The sequence below is a fragment of the Centruroides sculpturatus genome, unplaced genomic scaffold (assembly GCF_000671375.1).
Source record: "Centruroides sculpturatus isolate CEXI.00-Female unplaced genomic scaffold, Cexi_2.0 scaffold1750, whole genome shotgun sequence".
In the NCBI taxonomy this organism is placed as follows: Eukaryota; Metazoa; Arthropoda; class Arachnida; order Scorpiones; family Buthidae; genus Centruroides; species Centruroides sculpturatus.
This window is the reverse complement of record NW_019385946.1, coordinates 35,124-47,263: the sequence shown is the minus strand read 5'-3', so window position 1 is coordinate 47,263 and position 12,140 is coordinate 35,124. Positions and strand designations below refer to the sequence as shown.

At 30.4% G+C, this 12,140-nt stretch overlaps 1 protein-coding gene across 3 annotated transcripts in view; it reads right to left on the bottom strand.

Moving 5' to 3' along the window:
• Positions 1–6,168: 6,168 nt before the first annotated feature.
• LOC111612739 overlaps positions 6,169–12,140 on the bottom strand; it is a 24,907-nt gene continuing 18,935 nt past the window's right edge. For 2 of the 3 annotated variants that reach the window (XM_023353983.1, XM_023353985.1), the window contains 2 exons: positions 7,968–8,979; positions 6,169–7,040 (listed from right to left, as the gene is read on the bottom strand). In XM_023353983.1, the coding sequence (XP_023209751.1) occupies positions 6,237–7,016 (780 nt within the window). In that variant the 5' untranslated portion in view covers positions 7,017–7,040; positions 7,968–8,979 and the 3' untranslated portion in view covers positions 6,169–6,236. Of the gene's footprint in view, positions 7,041–7,967; positions 8,980–10,101; positions 10,275–12,140 lie in introns of those variants that run through there. The other variant, XM_023353984.1, reaches the window with a different exon arrangement.

The window sequence follows — 12,140 nt, the reverse complement described above, 5'->3', positions numbered from 1 at the left end:
GCAGAATTTAGTGTCTCTAGAAATAAATCTGTAATAATGTTTACGTGTTTTTCTTTGGCCAGCTTTGCAGCTACATTTTGTTGTTCTTTCACACACCTTTTCACAATTTCACTGAAATTTTGGAAGGACTGCTATATGATTTCTTTGTTTGTAAACAGTGTCTAAATAATCTTAATTATATAGCTATATTCTGCTGTAAATTCACATTAGGTAACCAGCATTTCAAATATTTTGTATTACTGCTTTAATTGTGTACAAGATTAAAATGTTCTATTTCTGATCTAAACTAAACATATACTTCATATAGTTTTATCATAAATTTACAAAAAGTAATAGCCTTAATAGAAGTCCACTGCACTACTACTAAATTGGTACAACAGTATTTGACAATAGTTTTATAGTCATGCAATACAAATAATTACAAGTATTTAGGAATAAGGGATAAGTTAAAAAGTTGAACAAAATCCATTTTTACCTACACTTCATATTTTTTTTTGTTTAATATTTTAGAATACAGACATATAAAAAAGGATTTGTTGAAACTAGAAACCTAAATACTACCAGAGCCGGTAGGGCGAACAGAGCAGTCGCTCCTGGTGCTATGTCCTAGGGGGTGCCTCAGTGGTAAAGAAAATTAAAGGAAAAAATACTTTTTTCACTTTTCGATATTTTAATTGCAAGCCGTGGCCAGTATGTGAATGGCCTTCTGTTGAGATGTGCGTGGGTGGGGTCCCACCCCCGGGCGCCATAATAGGATCTCGCTCCATCCTAAAACTTGCCTCGGGCCGGCACTGAATACTACAAATGTGTTTTCTGACTACTTTCTGTCAAAAGAACAGTTTATAAGAAAAGTGTTTATTAAAATAATACCATAGTATAGTACTGTACTATACTATGGTAAATAATAATATGCAGAAGTATGAAACAAAAGAAAAATCACTTGCACAATTACATCTTAGTTTTCAGATTCAACTAACTTATACGTCATTGTCCAAAATCTACAAATTCTAGTTACAAATTCACATTCCTTTCCATTTGTTGTCCAGTGTATCTACAGAGAGATCTCTTTCCCACATTCCTCTTCTCTAGTGTTTTAATCCAAAATATTGAAATTTTTAAAACTGCTATAATTATTAGTATTGAAATATTCAGCATATAATTTTTGAAGCAATAATTAACTTTTACAGATTACATATTATACCTCAGTAATATACAGTAGACCCCCCTATAACACGTGTTCCTATAATTATGATTCCTATAAGACGGCGAAAAAACTGCGACGGTATCCGTAAAAAACTCCTATAATTACGTAAAACGTCATCGGGCAGCCGAACTACTATTCGCTGTCCAGCGCCATGCTACGGAGAGATTACTATCGTCTGTATAGTATTATATATAAATTAGGTACTGTACAGTACATATAATTATTTATTAATTATATATATATTAGGTCTACCAGAAAGTGAATAAAACAAAATAATAAATTTTTCATACCTTGAATAAACTTTATTGAATAATATAATTTCCATCATTATTTATGACTTCTTGCCAGCATGATGACAATTTATATATACCATTTTTAAAAAATTCCTTATCTCTAGAGGCGAAAAATTGAACCAGTGCTTGTCTGATATCTTTGTTTTTGAATTTTTTGCCCTGCAAAAAATTTTGTAAGGACAGAAACAAGTGATAATCGGAGGGTGCTAGGTCCGGGGTGTATGGTGGATGTGACAATTTCTCAACCTAGCTCTGCAAGTTTCTGAAGAGTCCCCAAAGCCGTATGTGGCCTGGCATTATCATGAAGCAGTATGATGTCTTTCCTATTGAACATTGCTGGCCTCTTTTCTTGAAGTGCTGCTTTTAAATTATCCAATTGCTGACAGTACCTCTCTGAATTTAGCTTTTCGTTTGGTTTTAACAGCTCAAAATGTATTGGTCCTCGAATGTCCCACCATATACTGCTTTGGGGACTCTTCAGAAACTCGCAGAGCTAGGCTGGGAAATTCTGTCACATCCACCATACACCCCGGACCTAGCACCCTCCGATTATCACTTGTTTCTGACCTTACAAAATTTTTTGCAGGGCAAAAAATTCAAAAAGGAAGAAGATATCAGACAAGTACTGGTTCAATTTTTCGCCTCTGGAGATAAGGAATTTTTTAAAAATGGTATATATAAATTGCCATCACACTGGCAAGAAATCATAAATAATGATGGAAATTATATTATTCAATAAAGTTTAATAAATTTTTCATACCTTGAATATTTTGTTTTATTTTAAAAACGGGCAGAACTTTCCGGTAGACCTAATAATTATATATTAATTTATTGTAACTTTATAATTATATATATACTTTCCGCCGTCTAGCGCCATGCTACGGAAAGTTTAGGCAAGTAAGTTGTTTACTATCGTCTGTACAGTATGTAAATTAGGTACCATAAGTCTAATACAGTACTGAAATTTTATACATTTCTTGTGAAAGAAACATTTCTTATTCAACGGCAATTAAAATTATTTATATTAATGATGTCTCCAAAGTTCAACGAAGTTTTCGCAGAAAAATAACATCAGAAATCCGCGGTTTGCTGCGCTGTTCCGCGACAAAAACAAGCTTGAGCAACGGCGATTTCGAATGGTGCACACTCGGTAAGTAATCCTACAATTTTTTGTTTATAGCGTAGTTTATACGGATTATTTCCAAAAAAAAATATACGTATTTTTCAAATGTTGAGTCGGATTAGTCTAGAATCAATTAATTTTATGGAAGAAAACCTTTCAAACAGCTGTAGTCCGTAAACTTCACACGTGTCGGGCTGTGATTCCTACGAAATTGATTCATAAAGAACGGAACGTATCTACCTTGTTATAGGGGGGTCGACTGTATAAAACAATACAAAAGCATATTTTTACAGTAGTAATAGTACATCTTGTATTACTGCAATATATTTAATTAGCCAAAAATGTTTTCGACCAACTTCCATAGACATTTTTTACATTTTAATTTATGTTTTACTGATAAAGTACCCTTCATTTACATAAGTAATAGTATATAGAGTAAATAGAGTAAAAATGTTATATAGAGTAGATGAGTTATAAAACAACAAAATAACATTTTTATTGATCTTGTTTTTCAAAATTGGTGGAGAGACAACACCCACCATATATATCACTACAATGTATTTACACACACACACACATTTTGTCATCTTTATTGTGTTTTACAGTAGGGAAGACAGTGGAGGCAGTCATTAAATGCATTGTCATCAGACTTAGAAGGCTGAAACTTTGAGGATAAGTTAAATAATGCATTTAATAGAAAAAATAATATGTATATATATATATATATTGTGTATAATATAATATATATCATATATAATATTATACATTAGGCACAAATATAAAAAATGCTGTTCATTGAATAAAAAAAAAAAGCCAACCATAACACATTCTCGCTTCTAGCCACAATGCATTTTGGCATATCCAGTAGGACTACAGAATGAAATTCATGTCAATATTCTTTTAATACACTAAAACACAATCTGGCAATGTAAAAAAATGCCACAATGCTTTATGAACACTTATTTTTATTACATTGCATAATGGCTGCATTAATATTGTGCAAAAATTTGTTACCTATTTTTGCACAGATATTTTTAATAATTTATGTATAATTTCCACCAAAGAACTAAATTCTGAACAATGTTTATTATTAGAAAAATACTCATCAGTAAAAGCTATCACAAAACACATGATTAAAAGAACAATACAGTACTAAAATGTACAAAATTCATTTATAATTGTTAGTCAAAAAGACAATTTGCTGTCAATTGTTTTGTTTATGAATCCTTGGTACTTACACAATACCTAAAAAGATGATATAAATTTAAGTCAAGTAAAATAATTTATTTGTAAGTCATTTTGCCAACTGATTGCAAATTTATTTTCAATAATGACACTCCCATAGAAACTCCAAGCAAATTTTTATGTAAATTAATTAATTAATATTAGTAAGAAGTAACGATAAAAGATATAACCATATCTAAACCATAAACTTTTAAGATAAGATTAACAAGGCTAACTTTTATCAATTGTATCAAGGTTGCATTAATATGCATCCACAACACACAGCACTTTCATGTTACCATATCACATTTTGGTTTATTATTAATTAAAGAATCTCAACACAAATTTCTGATCCTATTGAATACAGGAATAAGACAATGTGCACCTTTTTGAAAGTGCCGCAATGTGAATTTCACGCTGCAGTCAATTTTTTTTGCTCAATGAACGTTTTCAGTTTTTGAGCCTAACATATGTATGTACATATGCATATTTTATCATCAAATTTAAAAAAGTCTAGGAGCAGGTTACCTAACTTTCCTAGTGTAAAATATTTTTAAGAAACACTAACAAGGTAACCATCAACCTTTGCCTCCAGGAACTGATTTTTTAATGTGTTATAGTACATTTACCTAACTAATATATGGTAAAGTAACTTGCCAATGCTCAAGAATTTGCAAGATACCACCATTTAAAGCAGGGGGTGGGGAACTCTTAGCCATTACCCCAAAATATATTTGTGTAAGTTGATATTACCCCCTCATTTTGAAAAAGAGAAAATCGATATTACTATAATGAGTTAATTCGTGCTATAATAAACTTATTCAGCTATAAGTCAACATGCTATAAACAATAAAGTTGTTACCTTCAGTTCTGACACTTTAAAAAAATAAAAAAATATATAATCAAAAATATCTAAATTCCTTATTACCCCCAATAATTTCATTTTTACCCCAGTTCCCTGACCACTGATTTAAAGTTTTGTTTTGGTTATGTTAGATTAAGATCTGTGACCCTACATACATAAGATTGAAGGCATCTGTATAATTTTACATCATAAACTAAAAAATCTCTAATTGCAGATATAGTTTATGATTCATTGCACAGTAACAGTACAATTGCTTTCTTTCCAATTTCAAAATCCACTAAGTCTGTTTCACATGTCTAGTAATTAATGAGGCACTGGATAGATTACTTTCAGTTAATTATATTCATATATGCCAAAATAAGTTTTCAATCAACAACCTAATTATTAAAATTGCAATTTCATAGGAAAAAGCCAAATTGAATTTTTCATAATGCTTTGGTCTTATCAAGAAAAACACAAAAAATAATGAATAAACTAGTTTCTGATCTATAGAGCAAATTCAATTCTTTTTTCCCATCTAAAATATCTCATATTGAAATATGAGGATAAAAATTCATTATCCTCATAACTTCAATGCATACTGATATCCCCCTCCCGGATAGCAATTCTTAAAGCAGAATCTACTAAAAGGTGGTAAACTGAATGGGACAATAGCATCAGTGGTAGGATAACCTACAAATTCATGCCAGATGTCTTAGTGGCCACACACGTTAAGGAAATCCTTTGAGGAATAACTGTGCAGGCCTGGCCTTGAGGAATTCCTGCTAGTGTGGGGTGGTACTGTACAGGCCACCAGAGTAGAAACGAAAAACCATTTGATTTTCCTGCACAGTTCTGTGCAGGCCGACCTTAACGTGTGTGCCGTTCAGTTATGAGAACAATGTCACATGAATTTTTAAAAATTTATGAGAGCAAACCATGCCTTTGGCATATTAAAAATAAAGAATACCAAGATAGAAGCAAGAAAGAAGCTGATTATCTCTGTTTAATCTAAAAACTAAAAGAAATGGAGCCAAATGCTAATAAAGAAAGCATCAATAAAGAAAAAAAATAAACATCAGAAACGCATACAGAAAAGAAATGAAAAAAATTAAAGCATCAATCAAATCAGGAGCAGGAACTGATGAGATGTACGAACCAAAGTTGTGGTACTTCAAATTATTAAGGCAAGCTTAAACTTTTAACAATAAATTAAGATGAAAAATTAAGCAATTTATTCAGCTTGGTCATCTAAAAACCTAATTTAAATTTAAATTAGATTTTTAGATGACCAAGATATGCCTCGAAGCAGCTGCTCCAACATAGATAGTGACAATGATACTGACATTGAGGTACTGTAAAATTTGTTTTTAATATAATAGTTATATTCATGTCTTTTGTGTCATAAGAAAAAATATTGAAATATAAATATTGTTAAATAAATCAATATGTCATTGTTCATTTAAGTATATATGCAGAGTTAAAAAGTACAAAATTTTTATTATTTTAATGGCAATACAATTTTTGGTTCAATTACAACATTGATGTTTAAATAAAGTTCAATTGCCATGGAATTTGGCCTTCATTTACAAAATAATCCATAAATTCTTCTCTCACTTTTTTTGCCAAAAAACTCGTGTTTCCTGAATTATTTCGAACCAATTGCACCATTTTTGAGTCTTCTGTATTATATCCTAAAATAATAGTTCCAATGTCAGTATTTTCATAATCGAAACATTCTGGAGAATAAAAACTTGGCACTGATTTCATTAAAAAGTTGTGCAAAACGCAAGTAGCCATTACAACTGATTCAATTTTATGTGGTTGTAAATTAATTGCCGTGTGAAATATTTGAAATCTTGATGCCAAAATACCAAAAGTATTCTCAACAATGCGTCTTGCTCGTGATACGTGATAATTATATATTTTCCTATCTTGGGAAATGAGATCTGTTTGTTGAAATGGTTTCATCATGTCTACCCTCAAAGGAAAGGCGTCGTCAACTACAAATACATAGGGCATACTTCTACTACTGTTTCTGACTTTACTTTCAACAGGAATGTTTAACTTATTGTTTTCAAGTTTTTCAAAAAACTTGGTGTTTTTTAGAACACCTTCATCTGAAATTCTACTATTGGTACCAAAATCACACATGATGAATTGATATGCATCCACAATAGCCAGTAAAACCATGCTGTGTCTTCCTTTGTAATTATAAAATTCTGATCCACTTCCACTTGTAGGAATAATGTTGATATGCTTTCCATCCATTGCTCCAAGGCAATGTGGGAAATTCCATTTTTCTTCAAAAAGTTTCGCTATATTCATCCATTCTCTTTCTGTTCGTGGAAAATAAAAAATGAAAAGAAAAAACAATAAATAATTCTATTAATTTAAAAAATTAAGTTAACATAAAATAATATGTTAAAAGACAATCAATTTCCTTTACTACATTAATAAAATTGTTCTTTTAGGAATACACTATGCATAATACAACGCAGGAGAATCATAACAGCAAAGATATTATTACTCCATCAATAATCACAACACAGGATTATAATTTAACAGAACTTTTGGATACTCCAGTACAGACGTGATGAAGCTGTCCCCTAAATGAAATCGAGTGGATCAAGAATCGTTGACTAGCGAAATTTTATTAACTGTAAAAGATCACTTTAAGAAACCACACGTTCAAGATGATCATTTCAATATTTTTGGAAAAAATGTTGCAATGAAATTGTGTGAACTCCCAAAGCAACAAATGCTGATTGCCGAAAAGCTAATAAACGAAACTTTGTTTCAAGTGGAGATGGGAACTTTATCACATAAATTGGTGTATGAACAGCAATACTTGCCACATCAATTTATTCGTTATCAACCACCAATTTCTACCGGTTTCGGTATTATCAGTCCCTCTTCCAGCACTTCTGTTCAATTTTATCAGGAGCAAGAACAATATTGAAAAGGATAATCTTAATTAATAATCACCATGTTAAAATGACAAAGTTTCATTTGTTTTAAATTTTAATTATGTCATTCTAACATGGTGATTATTAAGATTATCATTTCTAATATTGTAATTTGTATATGTTTATATGTAATTTGGCATTTTTGTATGTTATGACAATAATCTATTATAAAGAAGAAAAGTTTGTTCCCTTTAAATAATCTTTATGAAGGACTTTGTAAATAGNGTAATTTGTATATGTTTATATGTAATTTGGCATTTTTGTATGTTATGACAATAAATATCTATTATAAAGAAAAGTTTGTTCTTACCTTTAAATAATCTTTATGAAGGACTTTGTAAATAGCATCACATGTTTCAGGTATGATGTAGCCAAGGGCTTGAGATGATATTTCTGTTGAAAATTTGAGATTTTCAAAACTTCTGCCAGTTGCCAAATATCTTAAGGTCGCTGTGAGCCTCTCATGTGGTGAAATTGCTGCTCACATTACAGTATCTTGTTTTTTTATAATTGGTGTAACCAATGATAATAGATTTAAATATGTTTCTTCGTCCATTCTTAAATAGTTGTGCCAATCTTTAGGAACTAACTTTTCTGAGATCAGGTTCACATGGAAATAAGATCCTCTTTTTTTAAGCCACTCTTTACACCATAGACTTCTATACTTATGTTTTTTCTTGCGAGTTTTAATACAATTTGTTGCCAATAAACATCCAAGAACAGCCAGTATGTCATCATCAGATGCCATGGCCGACTGACTGAGAGATTTTCCTCGTGTGTGGGCGATAGGAAATTCTGAATTTCCTCAAAAGATTTCCTTAATGTGCATAGATACCTTTAACTGCTACAAGAACCAACTACTTCTCTCCCTCTTTCCATGACAACCAGGCAACGGCAACTTCAACACCTATCTTCATAGATTCCTGAAGATTGGGGATGGGCTATCCTGCACAGATCTTGAAGCAGAGGATCCTCAATACAATTTACAATTGTGCCAAGTATGACATCATCAATATTCAACTTATCACTAACTTACAGTGAGGAGCTCATCTGGCCAATCAATTTCCAGACTCAGTAACAAGATAGCCCACAAGGCATTCTTACTTATCACATTTTTTCTGTAATTTACCACTGTATATAACTGCACATAATCATTGCTTTATATTACTTTATAATATTCTTCATAATCATCAAATCTTGCACAAGCTACTCTAACCCTTTTTCTTTCTGTGTATGGAACCAACCTTGGCATTCAGATCTCCATTCTTCTACTTCCACCTCTTTCCTTATGGCTATACAATATGCATGATTAATCCCTTTTCCTAAATAAATAAATGATATTGATACCGAGCTAATAATTTAATAGAAGAAAAAAAAACTATGTAGAATATGCCAAGCAAAAACTATTTCCAATTTGTTAAAGTACTGATGTTGTGTACTAAGAAATTTTGTCTTATGTTAATAAATTATGTTAAAATTAATAAAATGTTATGTTAATAAATAAATGCATTTGTTTCTTTATTTTCCCATTTATTTGTAACTTAAAATTTTTTTACAGCAAATATTTTGCAGAGTATAATCTGTACAAACAAGTTACTTTTGTTTTTGTGTTAATACACACAAAGACAAAAGCAGTGTTCCCAACCATGGAGACTTGTCACCACAATAGCAACTTTTAGAAGGACATAGCGACCACTTCAAACAAATCAGCTAAAAATAGCAACTTTTGAAATTTTTTTTTTACTTTTGAGAAATATAAATTTATTTTTATAGTTTTCAAATTTACAGTTTTCTCTACTTTATAGCGCTCTCTGGCAACGACTAATATTATTACGATAAACAAAACTGTATTTCTAGATTTTTCTACAGTGTGCAGAGCTAAAAATCTGTAAAAGTAACATTTTGTAACAAAAATAAATCTGCCCAGGAAATTTTTCAAATTGCTAAATTGAAAACATAATTCCCGAATAAAATCTTAGTCCTGAGGTTATAAAAGACATGCAGTAATTCTATGATTCTAAGAATATTTTTAAAAAATCAACAAAACTATGTATTTATTTAAAATAAGACAGGCTGACATTGACAAAAAGTCATCAAAAGATGAAAGCGACTCTGATTGAAATCTGTTTTAAAACCTATTATTTTTTTTTGTTTTTCCTTTTTTGTTATATACGTATTATAATTATATATCGTTTATGTTAACAATTCAATTATTTTTGTTAATTGTTTTTTAACACAACTATTATGTGTACAACTTTTCTTGTATTGTATCAATAAATTTGTTTTGTAATAAAGACTTTCAACGATTTGAAAATTTGTTTATTGAGTAACGACAAAATAACGACTTATCAAAATATTTGTGGTGAAATCAGCGACTTTTATTTTAAAATGTAGCGACACTTATTTACGAAAAGTTGGGAACACTGGACAAAAGTAATTTTTACCTACAAAATATGTCTGAATTTGTTGACCTATAAAAGTTTTTGGTTAGACTGAAGCAAAAGGTATCCAGCTAAAAAAAAGGTCTTAAACTTAATATTAACGAATAGACATAGATATATCTAGATGTAATTTGACACGCTGAATCGATTGGTATTAAAAAAATTTACTTACGATCAACCATTTAAAAGTTACGAACGATTTTTTATTTCAGGCTATTTGCTTCGTTTAAGAACAACTTTATTAAGAAATACGCAGGCACTCATCGATATTAACAAAACGAATTACTTTAATTCATCATAATACATTCCATCTATGAGAGAAAGCGACATTAAAAATGCTAAAACGGTGTCGTTAGCCAGCAAACACGCATAACCACGACAAGGGTGTAGGGACAACTGACGCAGGGAAATTTTCCCTCGCCGGTGGGGAACATGTCGAGCGTGACGTCACTTCCACAATTCCCTACACACACGTGTGCAGTAACAGAAATAGTTGACACGATAATATAATTATTATATATTATTTAAAACAAAAGTAAAAATTTAATAACAAATTTAGGTTTCCTCATGTTACTTTGTAACAACATTAAACGTCTTTAGTTCTTTATTCCAAGATATCGGCTGTTATGCAAAAGGTACATCTAGGGGTTTATACAGTATACATATACTACACACTCGTCATTAAAGCCTTCCTACGCCCATTTCATATCACTTATACAGCGACGGACGCTTTTACCCTAGATGCTGGCTGCTCTGTACTACCAACATTAAAAAGAAGTGACAATCGTAAAGTACATACAAAATAGTATTATGTTATGTATGGATGATTTTATAGAATTTGTAAAATTTTTATGAGCAATGTAGTAAACTTTGGTTAATATATTAACCACTTTAATTAACTTTGGTTAATATATTACGAAAATGTTTGCGTTCAAGGCATGCCAACGTTCTGCTGGTTTCTTTATTGGAACTATGGAACTATGTCTGAGCTGTAATGAGCGATAGTTGCTATCAGGAAATGTGGAAATACTTTTTTCCACTGAATACAGCATTGTCAACAAAAATAAGACACATATTTATAAGCTCTTCGAAAATTCATATCACAATTAGACAGGCACGTTTTTTAATTGTCCAGAAACGGCTATCAGTGGTCAGTGTTGTTATCCATTCAGCCACTGATAAAGCCAATTTAATGATAACTTATTTATTGCATACTTTATAATTTTGAATCAGCTAAAGTTAGAAATAACTTGGTTGAATGAGTTAAAATCTATCTCCCATAGTTTATTGTAGTGTATTAATAAGTTTAAGTGCAGGCTGTGCATAATATACAAAAAAACCACAAAAACTTTCAAATGAAAACTTATTTGCCATAAACATTTTTAGTCTTTCTGGTTGTAATCAGATGTCATTAGTTTAACAGATAATTACAACTTCTAGTTCTGACAGAATACTACAAAGTTCTTAAACTCTGATATTTTGTTATTAAAAATATAAGTCAGAACCAAAATTTTACACATCTTTAAATAATCATGTTATATTTTATTTCTGTAAAAGTTTACATATTGATATATCGAATAAATTTCAGTAATTTCATTTTTTTTTCATTTGTTGTAATTTCAGCAGATGATTATCTATTAAAGATTTTGTTGAAGATGTAGAATTTTTCATTGAATTTGTTAATATTTACGAGAAAGTTGCGAGATCTCACTAGAGAGCGTCAAAATTCTTAATGTAGAATTTTGTTACAAAAATATCACACCATTCAATTATTTATTTATTTTTTATTTAAAGAATATTTCTTCTTCAACAACTTTTTAGGAATCAAAAAAGTAACTAACATTATTTTATGTACAATACACAACTTGATAATATTTGAAAAAATACATTATGATGAGGACTCCACTAAATATAATAAATATTCTGCAATATAACAAAGCTTATTTAAAATACTTCAACATTTATAATTTAGTTTTATATCATAAATATCTGTCGCTCTGAAAAATGTCCAAACAGCAAAACTTATTTGCTGCTTTAAACAT